We start from the raw sequence: 26,850 nt of genomic DNA on the forward strand, positions 1-26,850 counted from the left end.
TATGGTCAGGGGCGCTTGATATGATGAGCACAATGCTCAGCTGGAGATAACACTGCAAAGAATTTAACAGTGTGACCATTAGTTAAACAAAGAGAAATGTTTATCTGTGACAGGATTTCCTCTGAAGGGACCCAGCCAGACAAGGCCAAGTTTCAAGCAATCTAGACCATGAAATAGTCATAAAACAAAAAAGAGGCCCACCAGGCTCTCAGCTTGGAAAGTTGTGTGTTTGGCTTGAAAGAACACAAACTGTGGAATAGTGAAGAGCGAACCTCACAAATTTGCTTTGCCTTGAAAATCAAGGAAATTTTCAGGAACTTCACTGAACTCAGTAAAATGCATTAAAGTCAATGGGGAGGGATAAACTGAACTACTTTTGAGGTGGATTATAATCATACAATGGTCTTTTAAGTGTCTGTGCCAGATAGAGAACCACCTGCCGACTATGCTGGACTGTTTGTTATGTGCAAAATGTGACCTGAGCTGTGAGGAAGCAGTGCAGACCACTACTTGTCTCCCTATTATAAAATGAATGAATTTAAATTTCAGAACATTTGCATTTGTTGCAGACAAGAAGCATGATTTCACTAACAGGTGCTTACCCCTCTCAAACTGAAAAGTACAATTTGCTTGTTCACTGCCACTGCTACCAAAACACAACGTGCACATGGATTCTTCACTCCTTCCTGTTTGAATCAAATGTACAGCACTCTGGGTACTTCTATTAAAGGGATATGTTCAGTATTATAAACAGGTCACATACAAGTCTGTACAAAAAGACATTACTTTTAGGACATGGTAGCATCAAGAAATGTCTAGTGTCCTTCTGCATATCTATTTTGTATTTAAATTTTTTCCACTAATTTTCAGCCCACTACTAGGTTGGAAGCTTTTGCTGATTACAGCACATTGCTGCACCCACCACACTACTAGGATCAGTGTTAATATTCAGTTTGAGGGTAGGGTGTTTGGGTTATGGGAGATGGAGTTACCCCATCTAACATTGGCTGCCACTGCTCTGTGATGCCATGCTGACCTTTCAAAACATCATGGGAAGAAAACATTCATCTAATCCAGCTACACAGCGAAGTTCCAGGAGAATATTTGGTGAAATAGGTATTCGTTACGAAAAAACACTGATCAACATGGCTATAGAACTAACCCAATCGGTGGGTTCCACTGTTTCCCTTAATATACCTAATGCTTGCCTGTGTGGGGTACGTGTATGACTGACTTTTCATCATCTCTTAATTTGGTAGAGGATGTAAAATGAAGACCTCCACATCCCTGAAAAACATTTTAGCACTTCTGTAATGTCATGTCATGAGTTTTACTAACTCTGTAGTGAATTAAGCTCTGCATACAACTCTTCTATTTGATAGTGTAGACTCCCTTCAAAGGCCTAAATCAATGCATGTCTTATCATCAAATAATAACTCCCATCCATCTGGTGCTATCACAGGCATCAGTGGCTAAGTATGATATTTAACTGTAATGTTAAGCCTGCACATTCATTTTGTCTCAGGTCTTACGTTATGCCTTTAAATTTACAATCATGTTTAGAATACATACAGCATTTGGTTTTGCTTTCAGTTGTTTTAAGTGTTTCTCTCAACTTTGTATCATAAATATCAAAAACAATTTGATTGTGTACCATCAAGTCTTTTAGTTCTCCAAAATTGTATGCTAGAGCCTTAATTATTATTTATTTTTTTATATTATTTCAAGTCAGCGAGGAGCTTATCCAAAGTTTCCCATAGTTTTGGACACACAAACAAAATTTATCTTATGTGTGTCTCATTCTTTTTTAGTGTGCTATTTTATATCAAATTGTTTATTTTATCCAGTTTGTGTTTAATACCTTCACCCTCAAATGTCAATGTATTACAGACCTTGCATTCTGACCAGCATAAGCAAAAAAGCTACTGTACTTTACATTCCCCTGAGCTGTTTGAGACATCAATCACAGCAAGGTACAGTAGGAAGCACTGTTTAAAGAAATAGTCTACCCAAAAATGATATAGATTTTTTTTATATGATCACATATAGTCTGTACTTATGGCAGAGAAAAAAAAATAGTTTTATGTTTTCATGGAGAACTGTGATAAGAGAAGTCCGTGGTAGTGCAAGTTTTACATAAAAATGATGCAACTCAGGCTCAGTGGGTGTACGTATTTGTTTGGCTCCACACCTACAAAGTATAAATATAAGCCCCAATAAAGTCCATTTAAGTCAATGGGGAAGGTGAAATTGAACTAGTTTTGAGTGGATTATAATGGTGCAATGGTCTTTTAAGTGTTCCTGAGAGCTAGGGATGCATCTATTAACTATACTGGACTGATTATTGAGGCCAAAAATGTGACCTGAGCTGTGAGGGAGCAGTGATAACGACTGAACTACCGAGCCTCAAGCAACAAAATATGCTGACAAAATGATAGCCAGAAGCAAAATATTACAAATGGACACGCAGTAGCAATAAATAAAAAGGTATATATCATTGTGCTCATAGAGTTCCAGTTTTGGGGGTCACAATAGCCATGCAACAAAGCTGAGGTATAGGACTGGCTCATTCCATTGTTTGTCATGGCACCGGATGTAACTGGAATGTCTTTTTTTGTTTCCACTCTATTGCGTACAGATATTTTGTTTCCATCATGAAGACAGAAATGCCTTGTAAATAGTAATAAAATCTTTCATTATTATTATTATTATTATTATTAGTAGTAGTACTAGTAGTAGTCACATAATTTCATTGTGACTCAGTTAGGAGTGGGAGGGCTCCTTTAAGGCTGTATGCATAATTGGTCATGCGGATTAGTGTTATGTTTCCAGTGGCAGTTTTCACAATATTCATATTTTTTTTTTGTTTCTTTTTTAAAAGCATGCCAAGTACAAATAGTCTGTATTGGGTCGTGCACAATGCAGACTGGGCAGTACACATGTATGAAACTTTTGCACATGGCTGCTACAGGTCTGCATTGTCATACTGGCCTAGCAAAGCATCATGGGATGCTAGAAAAAAAAAAGTTTGTCTAAGCTGGCTGCATGTCAAATTTCTAAGAAAATTTTCAATGAACAAGGTCACTGGTGAACACAACATATTTGCTCAGAAAAATGCATTGGCGACTCAACACTAGTCATGACTCCAGCCTAGTAATAGCTTATTCATTGGATGACATTGTGCTTCACTTGATTTCAACACTGCAAAGTGAAATGAGAGACAGGTGCACAAAATGTTAATGTTATGCAGGCTGTATTCAATTTAAACATACTTGCTACTTCATTTTTTTCAAATTTCCCTTATCTTCATCCATTCTCTTCTAATTTCCCTAAAGTTGTATTTACAACAACTAACAATGTATATGTTTACAACTTTAATGTCATTTTTAGGATTCACCTTTGTGCTTTCCACATCAAGGAGCGCAACAGAAGAAGGGCTGTTCGGCTGCTCCTTCTTTGTACACTTTCAACTGGGGATTTCTTGACTCCCATATTTGTGAGTTAATGGAAAATGATGTGTGCTGAAACTTGAAAGTTGTATGTGCTCACACACACACACACACACACGCACACACACACACACACACACACACGCACACACATATACACAGCCACTTGCCTTAGAAGGAACAGAGGTCAAGAGTAGGATACCAGCAGTTGGCTTATTCAGAAAAACAGAACAGATTTTATTTTAATTACAATTTTATCTCAATGCGTTTTCCAGTATGTATTATTAATTTCAGTTTGTTTTTCAACTTTTTAATTTAGCTTTTTGTTTAATTTTTATTTAGTTTAATTAAATGCTTGCTTTTTACTTCCATATAAATGGAAGTTTGGTGATGGGTCCAAAAATTCGCTGTTGAGTTCAGATTCTGATTCTGTGCTGTTCAAAATGTTGTGAAAGGTTGATTTTAGCGTGTTGTTTGTGTGTGTGTATGTTTGTGTGTGTGGAAAATCAAAACTGATTTTCATATTGTGAGACTTGCCCGGACACCATCAGACAGACACCGCATCTTTATAAAACTCTTACAACACACGGTGCTCCTAGCCCCAATCACCTTTCTCCTGGGCCTTTCTCTCACTGTCCCTGGGCCTCCTTTTCCTCTCTCCACGGGAGCTTCGCCCTGCTCCCACTCCCGACTCCAGCTCCCTGATTGGAGGGAGGCGGCCCCTTTTATCCTTCCCCGGATGAGCTCCAGGTGCTCTGCCTGACGAAACTTCCTGGTGTGGCGGAAGTATCAGGAGAGCACCCAGAAACACTCCGGGTGTCCCTGGAAGGATCGTCGTCCATAGGTGTGGCGGAAATAAATGTGTCCCGGGCTCCATGAGGCTCGGGGCACCCCCTGGCGGAGGGCACGGGCCCTAACGGGTTTGAGCCTCCCTGTTCCCCTTCTGTAGCCCACTTTCGGTCCAGGGTGGTTGCCCCTTTTGGCCCGGCGGACGCATGCGCCACCTCGCGGTCCTTCCAGGCGTCCCGGCCAGGTCTGATCCCCAGCCTCCTGCGACAATGTCTTAAAATTGCAATATTCTTTAGAAAATTATACTTTCTTTGGTGTTATGTAGAGTTTCTGATGATATCTTAGCAATTTAGAACAAGTGGTTGTTTAGAAAAAGCGGTTTCTGAGATATCAGCCCTCAACACTGAGACATATGTACTACGATAACTTCAAAAAAAAAAAAAATAGTGTGCAAGCGTTTTAATATACAGTGCTTGGAAATAAAAGTCAGTATACTGTGCAGTTTGAAGTGCATGTGACACAAATTTATCAAAATACAGTGAATTCATTGCAGTATGAAGTACATGCGTTTTCCCCATACCCCAATATACTGCATATATAGATAGATAGATAGATAGATAGATAGATAGATAGATAGATAGATAGATAGATAGATAGATAGATAGATACTTTATTAATCCCAATGGGAAATTCACATTCTTCAGCAGCAGCATGCTGATACAATAAATAATATTAAATTAAAAAATGATAACAATGCAGGTGAAAAACAGAAAAACAGACAATAACTATGTATAATGTTGAATGTTAACGTTTACCCCTCTGGGTGGAATTAAAGAGTCGCATAGTTTGGGGGAGAAACGATCTCCTCAATCTGTCAGTGGAGCAGGACAGTGACAGCAGTCTGTCGCTGAAGCTGCTCTTCTGTCTGGAGATGATACTATTAAGTGGATGCAGTGGATTCTCCATAATTGATAGGAGCCTGCTGAGCGCCCTTCGCTCTGCCACAGATGTTAAACTGTCCAGCTCCATTCCAACAATAGAGCTTGCCTTCCTCACCAGTTTGTCCAGACGTGAGGCGTCTTTCCTCTTAATGCTGCCTCCCCAGCACACCACTGCGTAGAAGAGGGCGCTCGCCACAACTGTCTGATAGAACATCTGCAGCATCTTATTGCAGATGTTGAAGGACGCCAGCCTTCTAAGGTAGTATAACCGGCTCTGTCCTTTCTTGCACAGCGCATCAGTATTGGCAGTCCAGTCTAATTTATCATCCAGCTGCACTCCCAGATATTTATAGGTCTGCACCATCTGCACACAGTCATCTTTGATGATCACTGGGTCTATGAGGGGTCTGGGCCTCCTAAAATCCACCACCAGCTCCTTGGTTTTGCTGGTGTTCAGGTGTAGGTGGTTTGAGTCGCACCATTTAACAAAGTCATTGATTAGGTCCCTATACTCCTCCTCCAGCCCATTCCTGATGCAGCCCATGATAGCAGTGTCATCAGCGAACTTTTGCACATGGCAGGACTCTGAGTTGTATTGGAAGTCCGATGTATATAGGCTGAACAGGACCGGAGAAAGTACAGTCCCCTGTGGCGCTCCTGTGTTGCTGACCACAATGTCAGACGTGCAGTTCCCAAGACGCACATACTGAGGTCTGTCTTTAAGATAGTCCACGATCCATGCCACTAGGTATGAATCTAATCCCATCTCTGTCAGCTATATATATATATATATATATATAATATATATATATATATGTATAGCGTATAAGACAGATTCAGTCAGCATGAGTGTATGCATTTCACTATACAATGTATGGAACAAAATCTCAATATTAAGTGTATGTGCTTCAGTATAAAGTATATGAGACAAGATCTCAGTATGAGCAGGATTTTCACAATACAGTGTATGACGCAGACTCTCAGAATATGGAACATTTTTCACTTACAGCATAAATGTTTATGTATTAAATTTATGTACTTCTCTTTTAACAGTGATGTGTTGAACAGCACCTTATAGATAAGTAATTTTGGCAATGTGCTATGATTACATTTCTTTTTAAAGAAATACCCCATCCGAAAGCACGTTTTGATATAATTATTAACCCATGTAGTTTGTGGTGATAGCTGAGAAAAATAAATTCTAATCTCATGTTTTCATGCAGAACAGATATAACATCTGATTCTGTTTCTGACTGAATAGGTGTCTACAGTATAATGACTAACGCTGGACAACAGCAAACACTATCAAAACCTCCATGAAAAAATCTCATGTTGCTTGTGTCCCATAAGTTATATGTTGAGTTATCTAGTCGTTTGCTCACATTGCCCCAAACACATGTATTTTTACTAAAAAAATTGTTAAATAAACCATTTCCAAAAAATACTCTTGTGAAAAGAATACAACTCCTTCAAAACGTGCCTGAGTTTTTGCATTGAAGTCCCACCTCCCTGCCTCATTCATTGGTCAGGAGTTCATAGTTCAGCCCAGTAACAGCTTATTAACATTGTGCTTCATGTAATATCATATGCACTGTTAGACCAGCACAACTAAAGAGTAAAAGTTAAAGAAAGGCAAGTAAAATCATGCAGTATATAATGATTGTGAATATTAATGTAGTGACGAGAGGCAAATCTAAAATTAAAATACTTGTTCGTGTCTGAATGCATTCCATTTTCATTCACAAGAGTGCTTTCCACAGGTGGTTCATTTAACAGTGTTTTAGATAGAATACATGTCTGGGGCATTGTTAATGGGTGGCTGAACAACCTGACACGTGGATGATGGGATTCAAGTAAAGTGAGATTTTTTTTCCCATGAAATTTTTCGTATTGTTTGCTGTTGTCCAGCATCAGTAACCATATGTGACGGTATGGGTCAGCTCCACAGTCCCAGCTGCTCTAGGGAGCTTCTTGAACCTGCTAATGCCGATAACATACGCAAGGGATGAGTAAGTGGATGAGGACACAGCACACAAAGCAAAAGGGTAGGTTCAAAAATGCTCCAGTACTTTTATTAAAAACAGTCAAAACAAACACTATTCAAAAGAAAGTGTAATATGAAAATTCTATAAATAAATAATCCATAAAAGTGTCTGTGGAGGTTAAAAACAAACAATTAATTAAAAATGAGGTTAAAAACACAGGCATTGTCCTTTACAATTCTGAACCCTGGTGCCTTCCTTTTAAAATTGACATCTCACTGTCTTTCCCTGATTGGGCCTCACCGAATGGAGAGACATCAACCAACAGGCACAGACAACCTTTTATTCCGGCCTGTGTCCCTCCCGCCAATCCCACAATGTTCCACTGGGACACCAAGCCCCGTTCCACTCGCTCTGCTGCCTATACCTAGCTTCTTCCGGCGGGAGCACAGCCTGAGCATACTGGTCGCTCCTGTTACATGGTCGCTCAACAGGAGCGACCCCTCATCCTCCTCCTAAGCGCCAGCCAAATGCTCCTTCCATGGGTTCCATTGCACCGGCTCTTGGTCATTCCTGTCTTTCTCTCTCCTTCCTTTAACCTCCATTCATTTTTTCTTTCATTTTTCCTTTCTGACTTGTTTGCTTGATTCTCCCCCCTTCTGTCCCGTGCAGGCTCCTTTATTCTCTGCTTCCTAATTGTGCACGGGTTCTAGGAGCTGCTCCCTCTGTGGCATCATTTAGGTGCCTGACTGACCTGCCCGACTTCACACGTGTATGCAGCATGGTTAGACAGTTCCCCAGTTAACTTGGGAGCAAAACACACTCTTGCACACCCAAACCCGATTGGAGCCAGCGCATTCAAGGCACAATTATTTATTTAAAATTTGGCCACCTTTTTCTGAGCCGTGGACCCGCAGAGAGCTGAGTAACAGAGAGACATCTTCTCTGTTTATTATGTAAACGTTAAATTAAAGGTTTTCTTAGTCATCACAATAAACTAAATGGGGTAAGTAATGTAACAAAACATAATTTGCGCGTGGCGTATACCTTTAAAAACTGCTTTCTTCTATACCCCTGTAGCTAATATTCAAACACAAATTAATTTTGTACATGGAGATGTCTACACAAGCGTTAGAAATCTTAATGGGTAAAGCACTTTAAAACAATAACATAGACATCATCACTCAAGACCATCCCCAGGCTCCTGTTAATCATGGAGAATCCACTGCATCCACTAAACAGTATCATCTCCAGACAGAGGAGCAGCTTCAGCAACAGACTGCTGTCACTTTCCTGCTCCACTGACAGACTGAGGAGATCGTTCCTCCCCCACACTATGCGACTTTTCAATTCCACCCAGGGTGGGGGTGTAAATGTTAACATTATACAAAGTTACTGTCTGTTATACCTGCATTTTTATCACTCTATAATTTAATACAGTAATCCCTCCTCCATTGCGGGGGTTGCGTTCCAGAGCCACCCGCGAAATAAGAAAATCCGCGAAGTAGAAACCATATGTTTATATGGTTATTTTTATATTGTCATGCTTGGGTCACAGATTTGCGCAGAAACACAGGAGGTTGTAGAGAGACAGGAACGTTCTTTAAACACTGCAAACAAACATTTGTCTCTTTTTCAAAAGTTTAAACTGTGCTGCATGACAAGACAGAGATGACAGTTCTGTCTCACAATTAAAAGAATGCAAACATATCTTCCTTTTCAAAGGAGTGCGTGTCAGGAGAGAGAGAGAGAACAAAGCAAGTAGTCAAAAAAAAAAAAATCAATAGGACTGTTTGGCTTTTAAGTATGCGAAGCACCGCCGGTACAAAGCTGTTGAAGGCGGCAGCTCACACCCCCTCCGTCAGGAGCAGGAAGAGAGAGAGAGCCAGAGAAAAACAAAGTCAAAAATCAATACGTGCCCTTTGAGCTTTTAAGTATGCGAAGCACCGTGCAGCATGTCCTTCAGGAAGCAGCTGCACACAGAAGGTAGCAACGTCCCTATCGTCTAGGTGTGCGAACAGCCCCCCTGCTCACACCCCCCTACGTCAGTGAAAGAGAGAGAGAGAAAGTAAGTTGGGTAGCTTCTCAGCCATCTGCCAATAGCGTCCCTTGTATGAAATCAACTGGGCAAACCAACTGAGGAAGCATATACCAGAAATTAAAAGACCCATTGTCTGCAGAAACCCGCGAAGCAGCGAAAAATCCACGATATATATTTAAATATGCTTACATATAAAATCCGCGATGGAGTGAAGCCGCAAAAGGCGAAGCACGATATAGCGAGGGATCACTGTATTGTTTTTTATCAGTATGCTGCTGCTGCTGGAGTATGTGAATTTCCCCTTGGGGATTAATAAAATATCTATCTATCTATCTATCTATCCATCTATCCATCTATCCATCTATCCATCTATCCATCCATCTATCCATCCATCTATCCATCTATCCATCTATCCATCTATCCATCTATCCATCTATCTATCTATCTATCTATCTATCTATCTATCTATCTATCTATCTATCTATCTATCTATCTATCTATCTATCTATCTATCTATCCATCTATCCATCTATCTATCTATCTATCCATCTATCCATTTTAGCTCATCAATCTGTGCCCAATAACTCATCATGGCAAAGTGAACATGTTTTCAAAAAGGTTTTCAAATTTTTCAAAAATCATGCACTAAAATCTCATCGTTCTCTTTATAATAGACTTGATTGAAGTCTACCAGTGGCAGAATGAATTGATTAGACATTGTTCAGAAAGGCACATGTGCACCTGTGTATAGAAGGTTTACAACTTACACTGCATGCCAGGACAAAAAACCAAGACATAAAGTTCAACTCTCTGTAGACCTGCCATGATCAAATTATGGTGAGGTTTAGATCAGGGAAGGGGATCAAACCATTTCTAAAGCTTTGAGTGTTACCCGGAAGAGCAGAGGTTGGGAGCATGAGCTGATTATAGCAGGTTGCCGCACCTAACATACGACGGACCACCTGGATGGGAATCCGAATGCAGCCAGTGACAGCTCAGAACCACACTGAACAGAATTAGGTTTTTTACAGTGGCTGTAGTGCCAATCCTGCCACCAGCCCTCGAGTTTTCCTTTGCAGGTTGGAGGACCTGCTTTCAGGGCTGCATGAAAATTAATGTAATACCCATGACGGCGCAATTGCAGGTTAAGGGCCTTGCTCAAGGGCCCAATGTAGTAGAGTCATTTCTTGTGTTTATGGGATTTGAACCGGCAACCTTCCAACTGCTGGTGCAGATCCCTCACCTCAGAGCCACCACTTCACAGGAGCAGAATGGCCATTCTGAAATGCAAGTTGTTGGGAACCACCGGGACTCTTTCTAATTTTGACTGTCTGGTCAAACTAAGCAACCAGGAAAGAAGCACTTTGGTCAGGGAGGTGACCAAGAACCCAGCTGTCACTCTAGCAAAGCTACAGAAGTCCTCTGCTGAAATGGAAGAACCTTGGTGAATAACCATCTCAACAGCACTCCATGAATTAGATGATTATTGTAGATTGGCTAGACTGAAGCCACTCTTGAGTAAAATGCATATGATGGCATGTACAGGGCTCTGAGAGCATTAGGAAAACAAAATCTCTTGTCTGATGAGACACACATTGAACTCTTTGGTGTTGCTCAGTGGTAGGGATGGGGAGACTGGTCAGAATTGAGGGAAGAATGAATGCAGACAAGTAAAGAGTGGACCTTGAAGAAAAACTGCTCCAGAGGGCATATAACCTCAGAATGGGATGACGGTTGATCTTTCAGCATGACAGTGATCTAAAGCAAACAACCAAGACAACAAGTGGCTTTGGGACATGACTCTGACTGTCCTTGAGTGGTCCAGCCACACCTCAGACTTAATCCCCATAGAACTCCTTGGAGAGACCTGAAGATGAAGTTTTCAGACGCTTCCAGTACAATCAAATGGAGCTTGAGAGGATCTACCATGAAAAATAGGATCATCTGCGCAAGTCAAGGTATGCAGAACTTGTACAGACTTACTCAAGAAGAATCTGTAATTGCTGCCAAAGGGGGTTCTACAATGTGTGAATTAAGGGTCTGAATACCTCTGTGAATGAGAGATTTCAGTTTTTCATATTTATCTAATTTGCAAACCTTTCTGAAAATATGATTTTACTTTGTTATTATGGGCTATTGAGAGTAGATTGATGGGGGAAAATGGTCAGTTTATCATTTTAAAATTAAATTTACAACACTACAAAATGTGCAGAAAGTGAAGGGGTCTGAATACTTTCTGAATCCACTGTTTTTTCATTTATAATATTCCTTAGATGTGGCCAGTTAGCCAAAGAATTAATTAGCAAAAAATTAGGAAAATAAACCACAGTCTACGGTCAGTTATAACACAAAATCATAGACAAATTTAGACATAGTCAAAGTTATAAAGACTTTGGCCGACTGGTTGCCCACCCCTTATTGGGTATTTTACAGTTTTAAGTAAAACTGTGCTGAGCAGTCACGTAAGATGCAACATTCTATACAGAATAATACAGCATAATAAATGAACAAAAACTACAGCAGTGCATTTAATTATAAGAAGGTGAGGTACATTTTAGATAATGCAAAGGTGTCCACACTCACAAGCTTCATTACTGCATCCGTCCAGCCATATAGTGAAGTGCCTGAAATGAGGTGAGCAGTCAATGTTCAAAGAAGAGCTGGACTCACAGGCCGTGGAGAACTTGGCCAGCTTCCTCTTTTAGTTCACTACTGAGATAGAGAGCAGTTAGTCGACCGTGTAATGATTTTATACTTTGATAGGGAGAAAGTTGAATAAACAATTCTCTGTGGTATTTTGTATACTGCACAGTGGTACATTGTTTGTTCATTGTTTTTTTTTTTTTGTTTTTTTGTTTTGGTTTCTTGTTTTAGAACATGTCCTGCAAGCAGACAAAGGCAAAATATACAATAGAAGGTAAGTGTTCTTAATAAAATTTAAGGGGAACTGAAAATATTTCATCAAAATTTCCTAGACATTTTTTTTAATTCTCTTAAAGTGATCATATAAAATTACATTGTAAGAATGAAAAAAGTCAGAAAAATTGAACTGTGTACAGTTTGTTTAAATAATAATAATAATAATAATAATAAAGATATCATACAAGGAAAATTTCTTTTTTTAGGCATATATCCTGTTTGTACTCGTGAACTTAAAGTAACATATTATCTAGCCATCTATTTCCAAAATCCACTCAGTCCTGAACAGGGTTACAGGAAATTTGGAGCTTTTCACAAAAATCATAGGGCACTAGGCAGGAACAATTTCTTCCACTGTGTAGTTTTCAACAACAACAACAACAACATTTATTTATATAGCACATTTTCATACAAAAAGTAGCTCAAAGTGCTTTACATAATTAAGAAAAGAAAAATAAAAGACAAAATACAAAATTAAAATAAGACAACATTAGTTAACATAGAAAGGAGTAAGGTCCGATGGCCAGGGTGGACAGAAAAAACAAAAAAAAACTCCAGACAGCTGGTGAAAAAAATAAAATCTGTAGGGGTTCCAGGCCACGAGACCTCCCAGTTCCCTCTGGGCATTCTACCTAACATAAATGAAATAGTCCTCTTTGTAGTTAGGGTTCTCACGGAGTCACTTGATGGTGATGGTCATACAGACTTCTGGCTTTTAATCCATCCATCATTGTTGGAACATCATGGTGTTTTGGGTAGATTGTGGTGGCGCAAGCCACCACCAAAAGGACACCGGAAAAGGAAACAGAAGAGAGAGCAGGGGTTAATACAGATTTTGAATGAATAGTTATTATAATGAATTGGATATACAGAGTATCAGGATTAAATTACAGTGAAGTTATGAGAAGGCCATGTTTTAATGTGAATAAATACTTTTGAGCAATTCCGCAAAATATACATGTAATATGTTTCCAAATTTTAAAATCATATTATTTGTAAATATTAATTCTTGTGTTATGTGGAACAAAAATGTAGGATTTGCAATGGACTGGCACTCTCTAGTCCTGCAATACTGAATTCGATTAATTGGGTCTGAGAATGAATATACATAAAGAAAGACAAATTTAGAAATGGGAATGACCTGAAACACACATCCAGAGAATGGTTGAAAAGAAAAAAAAAATACTGTGTTGAGGTGGCCAGCTATGGTTCCTCATCTCAATCTGACTGAAAACCTTTGGAAAAAGGAAACATTCTAGAGCAGTCCAAGCTCCAGCTGAACATTGTATAGCTGAGGAAGCTACACACAGGAAAAGCTTCAGTACCAGAGTCAGTCCTCAAGTTCTTAAGGCCTGTGCTGACCACCTTTGTGGTGTCCTTTGTCACCTGTTCATTCTGTCTCTAAGGCTCCAGAAGTGCCACTTCTGTTGAGAACATCCTGCATGGTTTCTGTTCCAAAGAAGGAAAGTGCTTCTTCACCTAATGACTACAGACCAATGGCACTTATATCTCAAAAGCAAAGAACTGTAAACCGGGGTCTTTAAAGCACCAGAACTAAACATGCACACACAAGATTTTTTTGAGGATATCTGCAAACTTGGCTAATGACATATCTGATGTGCTGCTGTTTATATCATTGCGGCGATTGCATTATGTTATTTCTGGAGATGCGCTCCATAGTGATGAACACCACATCGTAACAACAGCCATGGCATTGTGCATTAAAAAATAAATAAATAAAAACTGCAACACTTAATAATAACTAAAAATAATAATAATTTCTGAACAGGCACTCTGGAAATAGTAAAGTTCACAGAATCATAACAGAAATATTTCTGATACTATATGTGTTTTTTTAAAGGTTAGTTCTATCAAGGAATGTTATGATCCCATGAATGAAGTGTTGTAATTAATGCAATGTTATATCTTCTTTTGTTTTACATATGCAGCTCTTCTGTACAAACCTTTGGATCGAGTGACAAAGACCACTTTGGTTCTGCATGTAAGTACGCAGCCAGTGTAGATGCATGTTATGTCAAGCTCACTGTATATACTCGCAGCTCTTGAGAATTTAAATTAAATTTAATTTAAAATCAAAATGGTTTAAAATCTGGAGTCAAGTTCATCTGTTGCCAGATTCAGTGTAAAATGAGAATGAACCACTGGAGAGTGTGGAGCCTAGTGTAAAGGTTAGTGATACGGTAGAAGAAAAAAGGGATAAAAAAGAAAAATATAGCAAAGTGGAGGTGACAACTGTTGTGAATTCATTCTGAACTATTTTTTAACTGAACCTTTAAGCACATATATCTCAGACATTTTCTACCTTATTTAGGTTTTGAAATATGGAGAATTCAGTTTATATATATTTAAATATTAATTATTGTAGCTAAAATTACTTGTGCATACACAACTTCCCTCTCAAACTTCAGGCTTTATAAAAGACAATTTGATAGGAGAACATGCATATATTTGCAATTCTTGTAGCTCTGACCCATGCGTACACAACATTTTGGGGAAATAACGACACCTTTGATCAAGTAGGGAAATTCAGGCAAACCAGCTAAATGATGACTCACATGCATAATAATTTATATTGCTGAGTTGTTATTATAATGTGCGTTAACGTGACACATATATTAAAGCTCAAATGTGATGAATTTGATGTACAGACTTTGATGTACAGCCATTCGACATATTTGGGCTTATTCCTGACACCAAGGTTCTTTGCATGCTTCTTATTTAGAGATGTCTCACACTACTGGATGCGCCGGGGGGAGGCTATTCTACCACCCAATGAAGGTGTGCAGCATTGTCATTGTGAATGAGGTTGATTAGTATGGTTCATATATGTGGCTTCAGGGTGGAACCTGTTGGGGCTTGAAGGGCGTTCAGAAAAGCACATTTACAAGATGATTGCATAAAGGGTAAATTATGTAAAAATGTGCATATGTCAGGTTTTGTAAACCTGATATTTTTTTGGTGTAGACATTTTCCTTTTTTTGCCATATGTGTATCTTCATGCTCGAAATGTGGCCTAAGTCTTGAATTTTTTCACAACAGTTTCTTGTCTCATTTTATAGTTTTCACAACAGTGTGTTTGACTTTGCAGTTATTCTTTTTTGGTTATGTTTCATACTCTAGTTCTTATCATGACACCACAACAAGTATAATAATGAGACAATGCAAACATTGTTTTCAATACTAAGTTTAGCACAAGTCAGAACTGAAGTAAAAAAGAGTTAGAGGTAAATAATCAATCTTAAGAAACTATAAAATGACTCTAATGTAGCCAAGATTAAAAATGGAGGACAAAAGGACAGTAATAACTGTATTGGTTTGTAGTCGGCAATTAGCAAGATTCTGAGTTGAGCAAAAGGATTATTGCATAAACAGGCAGAGGTTTGTTACATGTATGTCAGAAAAATTGAAACAACAAAACCAAAATCCATCCATCCATCCATTTCCCAACCCGCTGAATCCGAACACAGGGTCACGGGGGTCTGCTGGAGCCAATCCCAGCCAACACAGGGCACAAGGCAGGGAACCAATCCTGGGCAGGGTGCCAACCCACCGCAGGACACACACAAACACACCCACACACCAAGCACACACTAGGGCCAATTTAGAATCGCCAATCCACCTAGCCTGCATGTCTTTGGATTGTGGGAGGAAACCGGAGCGCCCGGAGGAAACCCACGCAGACACGGGGAGAACATGCAAACTCCACGCAGGGAGGACCCGGGAAGCGAACCCGGGTCCGAAGGTCTCCCAACTGCGAGGCAGCAGCGCTACCCACTGCGCCACCGTGCCGCCCACAAAACCAAAATGTTACAGAAAAATCAAAGTCAAAAAGAAATTAAGCAAGAGGTTTTAGCTAAAGAGTTTTTCTCTATTACTTATTAGATTCAAGATTGTCCTTGTTGTTTTTTAGTATAGTTGTGGTCAAAATATTTGGCACCCTTGTTTTTAAAGTCTATCTTGTATAATATCTCTGAAATAAATTAGCAGTGAAATAGCCTTGGTCTGTATTCTTACTTGTTTCAAAGGACAGGAACAGACACTGACAGTTAAAAAAAAGTAAATTGTAGAAATGATAAAAAATCCAACACTTATTGGCACCCAAAAATTCATATCAGGTAAGTTAGGAGAACTTGATTCTCAATGCTGTAACATTTGGCTTAAATGTTATAATAATAAATAGCCAGTAGTCATATGACATGATGTTATCAAGGAATAGGAAGTTCCCTTTCAGTCCTGAAGACAAGGGAGATGGTTGAGACCATCAGAACAACTATGATCATAAAATATAAACACGCAAAAGGGTACAAGGCGATTTTCAGTTTGCAATGTTCTAAAGATGTTTGATTCTCATGGAACTGTCAAGAACTTCCAAGAACATGGAAGTTAGAGGAAAACTGACAAAAGAAGTCTTTGAAAGTTGAACTGAACTTTTGAAAACAACATCACATATAGCATGCAAAAAACTTAAAGCTGACTTGGATTAATGGTTTCAACCATAACACACATCACACACACTACACTTGAAGGACTTTATGGGCAAAGATAAAGCAAGACCCCAATGCTAAAAGACAATCATAAAAACTGGTATGACTGATCTTTGCCTAAATTCTACAAAAACTGCAATTATTTGGGGAAAACAATCTGATGAAATCAAAAATCAATCTCTAAAGCAATTCAGAACAGCAATTTGTTTATAGCTGATGAAGTTAAACAGGAAAAGAACAGCCTAACCCAGGGTTCCCCAATTCCGGTCCCGAGTGGCTGGAGGTTTTCATTCTAACCCTTTTCTTAATTAGTGCACTGTTTTTGTTGCTAATTAACTTCTTTTGAATTAATTTTAATTGACTTGTTTTTTTAAGATTTGTTCCCCTGAATTTCTTCATCGTTCCTTTGAGTTTTGCTTCATTCCTTTCCTTAAATGGCACCCAAACAGAAATTAAATGTGAAGTAAGTGAGCCAACAGATGACCAACTAAGTTAGGGCCTCAAACTCTAACCAATTTCACACTAAACATTTTCTTAATTAGGCGCCAAGTCTTGTTGTTAATTAAAGTCGTTCTTTATTTCCATGGCTTTTTGCTGCGTACAATAGCATACATTTTCCGAAATTGTTGATTTTCTCTTTTCTAAGAGCACTGATAAAATGTTCTGGGGACCTGAGCAGATCAGCATTCCTGAGACCTTCACCTTTCTTTATTTTTAGAAATTGTATGTAGGGAATCCATTCCCGGACGGGTTTATCCATTCCTGGGAATTCGGGAATTGGCATTTCATTCCCGGGAATCCCGGGCATCTCACATGTGAACGGTTTTAGAACGACTGACACTTATTTTTAACAAAGCTACTGCAATATGTTGACACAAATAAAAAACTAACCTTATCTACTGTACAAGCAGTTCATGCTGTCATAGAAGTACATGTATTTTTAGTTGTGGTAATAAGAGCATAGAAAGCACAACGTCCTCACAGGTGGCGCAGTGATAGTGCTGTTGCTTTGCAGTAAGGAGACTGTGGAAGATTGTGGGTTCGCTTCCCGGTTCCTCCCTGTGTGTATAGCGCTTTGAGTACTGAGAAAAGCGCTATATAAATGTAATGAATTATTATTATTAACGTGTCCAGCATGCGGTCGTCCATGCGAGAGTGCACTTTCATGCAGAAGTACGCCAGCCATTTCAGCTTTTACTGATGCATCCCGTTTCTTGTCATCATTCTGTGATGGCAAGTTTCTTGGCACAGATAATGTGGATGCAACAGACTGAAACATTGCAATTTCAAGTTGCTGTTCAAAGCTGTTGTCTGATGAAGTGCAAGCTGCAGCAATGACGCCACCTTAATTATTTTCAACTATAACTCTGTTATTTCTTGATCAGTTTTTACACTTTTACACGCTATAACAACACAACATCACTTCCATCTTTTATTCTTGGAAAAAGGCTTGTTTTTCAAACTAGGAGTCCCCAACACATGCAGGTCTCACAAACAATTTCAAAAATGCCCACCAGAGAGGGAAACATTGTTAAAAACCCTGGTTAGGCACAAAATGGGCTACATACAATCTTTACAAAATCAAAGTTTAATATCACAAAACTGTTCTTCAATAACAATGGAGCTCCATGGAACACACAGGCAAAAAGATGTGCTCTAAACAAGAAGGAACCCCAATGCAATCAATGTTCCAGTACAGTAAGCCATAAACAGAGTCAAAAGCAGAGCATGAAGTAAAAAAAAAAATCTACAAAATTAAAAAGCACAACAACTCCCAACTCCCTAGTACATTGAAAAAGAACTGCCAGGAGATGTGGGAGACTCTCCGGATTTAAAGGGCAGTTGGTAGCTTTTGGTGGTGACGGGCTGGTGGATCCACCATATTTTCACTTTGTCATTTTGGGTTACTGAGTGAAGACTAATGGGCAAAAAGTTCAAATTGATCTCTTTCAAATTACAACGTAAATCTATGACACAATACAGTGTGCAGAAAGTGAAGGGATCTGAATACTTTATGAATCTACTGTACATAGTCAAGCACCAGATCACCCTTGTTCTCTTTATTAAGATAAGCTGATAGACAGCATAAGACAAGACAAGATTTCAGAACTTTTGCTTAAAGGATTCTGAATTATGTTTATGTCTCTCAGGACATGAAGACTAGGAAGACAAACTTAGCCTGAGAGAATCACTCTGTGTACTAGAGTCTCCAGATTATGCTTCTCAGGCAGTTGAAACTTTTAACATTATATGATTCACTCCCATAAGGCTAGATAGACTGTTATAGCTATAAAATCATGTTATCATTCATATTAGATTTGCCATGAATTGCCATTCCCTAAAAATGTAGACTTTGGCGTCATTTATTGCATTTGCATTTATTGTAGTAAAAGTAAACAGAAAAATAGATAAAGGGCTTGGCTACCATATGTATCCCCATTTTAATGACCATTGTTGAAAAACTGAAAAAATAGAAATGATGCTGTCACTGGTGACATGGTGCTTGCTACTTTAAGGTTCTGTCTCAGAAAGTTCCACTCTGGATGGAGTTCAGATTGCAAGAAACAAAGTTTTTCCGGTGGTGCTGGTATTTGTAGTGGAGGAGTTGGAGATGAGAAACAGGAAATTATGTAATTTGTCCTCCAGTGAGACCTCCTCCACTCTAGGATAAACAGTGTTATCTGGTGTGTCACATCAAATGCCTTTCCCATAGACTTTTTGGACAGACTGAAAACTGCGTATCACACTACAAGCTCACGTGTTTGACAATGTATATATGTATACACGGGGTATTTTTTTGACACAAAAGGGGAAAAGTAAAAGCTTTCCTTACTGCTTTTTTCTAATTTACTGCTACCAACAAAAAATCAGATCAGCCTAATACTGACCGGTTATGTATTCCATTCAAGGTGTTTATTTACTATGGAATGCACCTTCAATATTATAAAAATTATGTACATGATGTCACTGGCAATGTTATGGACCTTAAGGTTCTTGGTGTTGGAGAATCGCCATGTTTTGATTGAAGTTTGGACACTGTGACATAGTAATATTGTATATTCAAGATTCATCACCAATTATGAAATGCTTCACATTTTTCAAACAGAATTTAGTATCTCATGATTCACCTTGAAACATTGGGTTCAATATTACTTCAATTCAGTAGCCCGCACCTTGAATAACTAACTCTCACAGACCTCACTCATACACATGAACAATGGATTCAACTGAACCATAGCTAATCCCTATGTGTCTACTACAGTCTCTTATGTATTATGTTAGTCTTCAGTTCTCTATTACAGTTCAGTCCATGGTGGAAAAATGTTTTCCGTTGTTGATGTGGAAGGTTGGCTGGACCTTGGGTCATCTTCAAAACACATCCTGCAATAACAGAATTCTTCAGCCTACCTCTTGACTCTGGCAAAAGAAGTGAACCACTCTTGGTACACATTAACAAGGCAAGAAAGAATAATAATAATAATAATTCTTTGCATTTATATAGCACTTTTCTCACTACTCAAAGCACTCAGCAATTGCAGGTTAAGGGCCCAACAAAGCAGAGTCCCTTTTGGCATTTACAGGATTTGAACCGGCACCCTTCCGATTGCCAGTGCAGATCCCTAGCCTCAGAGCCACCATTCCACCACAGTATGATGATACTTAGTTGTGCAGTTTTCAGCATCCATATTTACTTAGTTCTGAAGCAAGAAACATCCACTATAAAACATAAATACTAGGAACTTGTAATTTACAAATGTTTGCACACATGAGATAATCTTAGGTGACTTACAGAATCAGCACTGTAGAATACTTTCTCCAGCTTCAGGCTCAAAACACTTTGATCGCAACTTATACATGGCAGATATGGTTGTGGTTACGAATAATATTATGTGTTTAATTGTAGACTAATTGTGCTACCCATCTAAGATGTCTTGAAATCTAATCAACATAAACCTCAGTGTTAACATTTGCAGTGCACCGTGCAATGCATATATCTCTGTTATATGCTATTTGGCATGATATTTGAAAAAGCAATGGTAATGAACAGAAGAACATAAGAAATTTGACAAATTAATCCATGTAGCATGTTTGTTTAGCTAATAGCTAAGCAGTTCCAATATCTCATCCAGATTCTTCTTAAAGGTTGTCAAGGTTTCTGCTTCAACTACATGTTTCGGTAATTTGTTCCAGTGTCCCATACCTCTCAGTAGAAAAGTTCTTCCTGGCTTCACTTTTAAATCCACATTGTTTGTGATATGCTATCTTTTGGAACAGTACAGACATAGCAACCAGACAGCCACACAGCCAGATACCCAGTGTCTGAAGTGATCCTGTTCTCAGTTTCAGAATATTTTTTACTATGTTTACCTGAACGTCCTAAATCTTTATCTCTGACTCTTGTGCTTAAATATTTATAACACTTGACAGATCAGTCTACAGCTGTACTTGTGGTCACTGTCAGGTTTGGCTGCTAAATACCCGTCTTGTTTGTAAACTATAAACTACAAGATAAGGCATCAAAACAAGCAAGTGAGCAGGTATACACTTTTATTTATGCCATATACATTAAGATTCTCTAACCCAAAGTTCCTAAAGCAGAAGCAAAGCAAATGAAAGCAACAAACCACACCACTACCAGCTGGATGGATAGCATATCTTCTTGCTAGGAGTCTATCCAGTGGTGTCTAGATGACCAGGTGGCTGTTCATCTTTGTGTTACTGTATGAGCTGGTCCGTCTTTGATCCGATGTGGTCCCTGGTGGAACTGACAGTATGATACACCAGGATTTTATAGAGATCTCTTTTAATGCCAGTCTTGTTCTTCACTGCTACATCCCATGGATAGCATAATGCCGTCAGTTTGGGGCCAACTACTCTAAACGTGTTATGCTCTTGAATCAGTTCTGGCTGGACATGACATATGCTCTTTAGCCTACTATTAATAACTGTTCTATCCACAATGTTTGCTTAAGTTGCTTATTAGGGAGGGAAATCCCTAGTGCCTTTTTTAACTGGTTCTGACCTGTCTTAAGGTGAGCAGAGCAAGAAAAGCAAGTTCTTATTTATTATAATGAAAAACTTTCTCTGGTACATGAAGAGTTACAAGAAAAGTTAAGTTTCCTAATGCATACTTTTTCACTACAAACATACTTGCAAAATATTATAGCCAAGCACATTACAAGTAATTGTTCAAAGTTCTTCCTTATATCTCTTTGAAAAATCCATACAGACATCCACCTGACTTGTTCTATTACATGGATATACTTAGAGTAATAAAGAAAGTATTTTAAATTGTTGTTTAACTCTATGAATTAAATTTCATCTTTTCCTCAAGTAGATGCTGACCTTGTTGTTGTTCAGTGTCTGCATTTTAACATGCATTTATTAATATAATTAAGGTTGCCTGTTGCTGTGGCACTTTTCACAAATACACAGCAAAGACCAGCCTACTTGGTGCCATTGACCTTTAGGTTAATTGCGTTTAATCTACCTTTCATGCCACCCCATCATTGCATTGCCTCTACTGAAGCTGAAAGAGTTGAGCAGAAGTGCTTAATTTCGACTTGTGCATTTCCCATTACTCATCTTCTGATATTGATCATATTGTTCCAACTCCTGGAGATACAACCCTTTTTCCTACCCATTACCACAGAGAGAACAATTTGAGCTCTCTCAGGTTTTTGTGCCACTTCTGCAGTGTCTACCAAATCCTAATCACAAACTCTTAGTTTGAGTTCTTTTTTTTTCTGATCTATTTTTTTATGGTTAGATGTGCACAGAGGTACTGAAGTCAATCTTTATCTTCTGAGTCTGACCTCCTGTAGACTGAAACAGCTAGCAAAATGAAAAACATCTGAGGGCTCCTACATATTTTTGCAGACATGAAATGGGCACATGAAGCAGATCATTTTAATTTCATAATTCATTTTCAAGTGGTTTGAACCTGCATTTTTATGTTTGAAGGGTAAGTAAAATATATGCATCTTTTATGGCACCTGTACTGCTAATAAGGCAAAATGGGTAATTTGCAAAAATTTAAAACCATGGTAATATGCTGTGCACATAAAAGTTTTGTGAAAATGTTAAAGTCAGTCATTTTCTAAGCTGCTTAGTCTTGAATGGGGTCGACGGGGGTTTGGTGGTGCCAGAGCCTATACCAGGTAGCATAGGGCATAAGGTCCGAACAAACATGGGACAGGGCGCCGGTCTATCGCAGAGAAAACACACATACACACCAACCACACACTAAGGTCAATTTAGCAACACCAATCCACCAAACCTGCATGTCTTTGGACTAGAGGAGGAAACTGGAGCACTAGGAAGAAACCCATGTAGACACACGGAGAACATGCAAACTCCATGCAGGGAGGTCCCGGGATGTGAACCCTCATCTCCTTACTTTGAGGCCACAGTGCTGCCGTACTGCCCAAAGGTGAACTTGCTTAATCTAATTACAATGTCATAATGAGATGGAACCTACACAGAAAATATCATGCAAAAGGAAAGAAGGAAAGAACTAATCTGAGACAGGGTGCCACTACATTGCAGAGCACTCACACACATATTTACTCACTCACTCTGTGTAAATGTAGTTACCAATCATCCTAACCTTCACATCTTTAGAATTTTTGAATAACCAATGCACACAATGAAAGCCATGTAGGTGGTGTGAGAAAGTGCCAACATAGGTCTCTGAAACCAAGGAAGCAGAGCTAACCACTGCACCACTAGATAGTTAGATAGAACTTTTTGTCCCTAGAAGGAAATTTGGCTTTTTGTAATTCTGTGAATAAATAAAGTTCAGTAAGTAAATAAACACACACAAACACACGCACACACACTAGGGTCTAAATCCACACCAGAGTGACTAAAAAGAAAGAAGAAAAACTTCTCACTTGGCTGTCCCAGTCCCAGTAGTGTGTTATTTAGACGTATTGTTGTTAGTATAAAGGAGCCCCTGTAGCGTTTCATTTTCACACTTGTGCTGAATAACTCATTGTTGGAAAGTTCTTAGTGTTACTATATCAGAAAGAGGATGTGCAGCATTATTCATAATAGCCATCAGTTTTGTCTTCATTCGCTCCACGTTTGCTACCTCCAGGGCATCAAGAGTGCATCCTATAAGTAAGCCTGACCTTTTAATTAGTTTGTTGATTCGGTGGGCCTCTCTTGAAGTGATGTTACCTGCCAGGCACACCACACGGGCAATCATAGTTGTTGAAGGTGTAAAGGATGTCACCACCCACATTAAAGGACTCTGCTCTTCCCTCTGTGTTATGAGACTAGCCCAACCTGATGTAAACCACAAAGTACTTGTGGCAATGCACCTCTTCCACGTCTACTCCCTGAAAAGTGATTGGACATAGAGGTTCTTTGGTTTGGCGAATGTCAATAACTACTCTGCTTCCATAATCAATTGCATTTTGTAAAAAATGTTAATGAGTGGTAATTTCTTGGTACATGCACATGTGGGCACTAAAATGGAAGGTTTTGTGTAAAAGCTTGCTAAGTCTGATTACTGGCCTGGTAATATCACGTGTAGGGAGGGAAGGAAGGAAAGAGCCAGCATAGGGTCCTTGTTCACTGTAAAGAATTCTCAGTCACACAAAGCTAATTTTGTTTTTTCAGTTAACCCAGCATACATGTGTTTTGCTTGTATGATTCAGGCACAACTGGCAAATCACATACAGTTTTTGGCAGGACTGTTTAATCTCAAACTTTACTGTTTTGCAAGGCTGGCCTTCTTCTAAATACCTGAGGTATTTTTGATAGAAGAGATAAATCAAAAAACTGTTTCAAAAGTTTCCTTTAATTGTTAAATGTTTTTCATGCAGGACATTAATTGGTTCGCTTATTTACTGTAGCTGTCAAGAGGACTAATTTAAGTGGTTTTACACTGTCTACATAGAGCACCATCTCTATGGTGTTGTAAGGCATCCATTGAACTTTAATTGATGTTCTAATTACTGTATTCTTAAGAATATGGGATATTACCATGGCTCAGGGATTAGCACTGCTGCCTCATGGATTTAACATCCTGTGTGATCCTGCATTTTTTGGTTTGTGTGTCTAGAGTCAGCACATTGTCTGCATGAGTTTTCCTTTCAGTACTTTTGTTATCTTCACACATTGCAAAAATGTTCATATTAAGCAGATGTCACATTATGCCACTTTTAGACACGGGACATGTCAGACATACCGCATGCAGTCACAGATCTCATTGCTGTACCAAGTCACGTTACACAACTGAAACTTTTAAGGCATGTCTACTTTAACATCTGGGTTATGGCTTTCTAGTACAGTCATGCTCATCCCCTTAGCTGACTGGCAATAGTGTGCTGAATGATGGATCCAGAGCTGTACCAGGGCTGTGTAAAGGGTTAACAGTTGCAATCTCTGCCCTCTTTTTACTTTTCTCTGTTTTATCTTGGTATGTAAAACACAGGACATCAGACATACAAGCTGCTCTACTGTTTGTGAGGTCCAAAGCCCCCATACGGCCTGATGGAGCAGGTGCTGTGCCAGTACTGTGTTTGAAGGGGTTTTAGCTACAGCAAGTTAGGCTGCAGTCGTGGCTCTTTCTTCCATTCTGTTTTAGTATGTAAAACACAAGTCATCAGACAGACAGGCCTCTCTTCTTTTTACAAGGTTCAAAACCCCCGTATTTCCTTATTCCTTGTCACTACATTCATTGCATTGAACATTCTCATAAGCATTTATTGTTGTCTGCTCTTCTGTCTAAAGAAATAATGAAAACTTTTTATTTCATCATAGCCAGTCACAGTCTAGTTGGTCTTATAGTCATTGGGCATGTCGCATTAGTCTTCAAGACAATGCACCGCAACTGCTTCTGACGGGCTAGGATTATGTAAAGTTACAACTGAAAATCACTGGAAAAGGTGCATAATGTGATATAGGCTTTACATTAGCTGATGAATCTAAACTGGCCCAAGACTGAGTTTTTATTATATTGTGTGTATCCTGCAATGAACTGGGGCACTGTCAGGGGGTTGTTTCCCACCTTGTTGCTAGCACAAACCTGAAATGGATTAAATGGTTTGGAGAATTACAGTATTTACTGTATGTATGTACTAACGATACAAAACTGGACAAAAAGATAAAAAAACACTCAGCCAGTTCAATTGTCAATGATACATGTTTGACATACAGTGACTTATTTTAGTACCAGGTGTTTTATTAGTAGGGTCTTTTCATTTTAGACTGTTTTTTTACATATGCCATACCAGAATGTCCCAAATTCCTTACTCTTACCATTCAGTCAGTGATGACTGCTACTGTTTTTTAACACTATTCTCTTTTCTTTGCATGTGTAACTCCAGGCAATTAGACAGAGTACCAGAATGGGCAGGTGAAAACGTTTCACATTTATTCATGCTCTATAGATAATATGTCCGAAATAGCATTGTACAATGAGTATTGGTAAAATAATACAACCTGATAATATCCCACCAAGTGGCTGTCTGTCTCACTGTGTTATTTGGTCTCTAATCCAATGTGATCCAGCATAGCCCTTGATTCAGAATGACATCTGTGTGGATGAAACAGAGAGACAAAGAGGTGGTCTATCCTTAGGATGGGAAATGGATAGAGTGTGAGGGAGAGATGCCTTTGAAACCCTCATTATCCAGTTCTAATGATCTTTCTACATGCCTCTTTCATGAGTGGGAGTGTGTAGTTTTCTAAGACTCAATTCAGGAAGATTCTGCACCCATTCCAGCTCATGCTTTCCTCCTGGAGGGGGAAGGAGTGCCATTCCAGCCTTTCTTCATAGGGAGGAGGACTCAAAGAATGTAAGGTGTCCCTGTTTTTTGATATTTTGAGCACACACAAACTAACCTTGTGAAATCTATTGCAAGCATATCAATACAAAGCCTTCAACCCCGAAGTTGATCTGCCAGCCTGTTAATGTTCAAGCCACCTGAATTCCCCCAGGCTAGCTGGCCAGTCAGTTATTGAGATTTTATCTATACTAGTTCTAATCTGTTGTAAGTACAACAACTGGTATCTAAAGTATTTGTTTTTTCTAAGTACACAAAAATTATTACAACATCCTCGTGACACCCAGTTAAAGTGTAAATTATGCATGGTAAAATTTATTTAAACATTGAAATAATGAGTAAAGTTGAATGCCTAACATGAACTACTTGATAAAGATTTTCTGAAGAGACTAACTTACTGATCAATATGGTCTAAAACAAACTT

General features: G+C 38.9%; 1 protein-coding gene across 2 annotated transcripts in view; it reads left to right on the forward strand.

Annotated features, from left to right (window-relative positions):
• The window catches only part of si:dkey-33c9.6 (active breakpoint cluster region-related protein), a 191,962-nt gene that overhangs the window by 83,622 nt on the left and 81,490 nt on the right, over window positions 1-26,850 (forward strand). For both annotated transcript variants that reach the window (XM_051924339.1, XM_028798470.2), the window contains exons 7-8: window positions 12,077-12,119; window positions 14,071-14,123. In XM_051924339.1, coding sequence (XP_051780299.1) covers window positions 12,077-12,119; window positions 14,071-14,123 — 96 coding nt within the window. The remainder of the gene's footprint in view (window positions 1-12,076; window positions 12,120-14,070; window positions 14,124-26,850) is intronic.

Source organism: Erpetoichthys calabaricus, chromosome 3 (assembly GCF_900747795.2).
Source record: "Erpetoichthys calabaricus chromosome 3, fErpCal1.3, whole genome shotgun sequence".
NCBI lineage: Eukaryota > Metazoa > Chordata > Cladistia > Polypteriformes > Polypteridae > Erpetoichthys > Erpetoichthys calabaricus.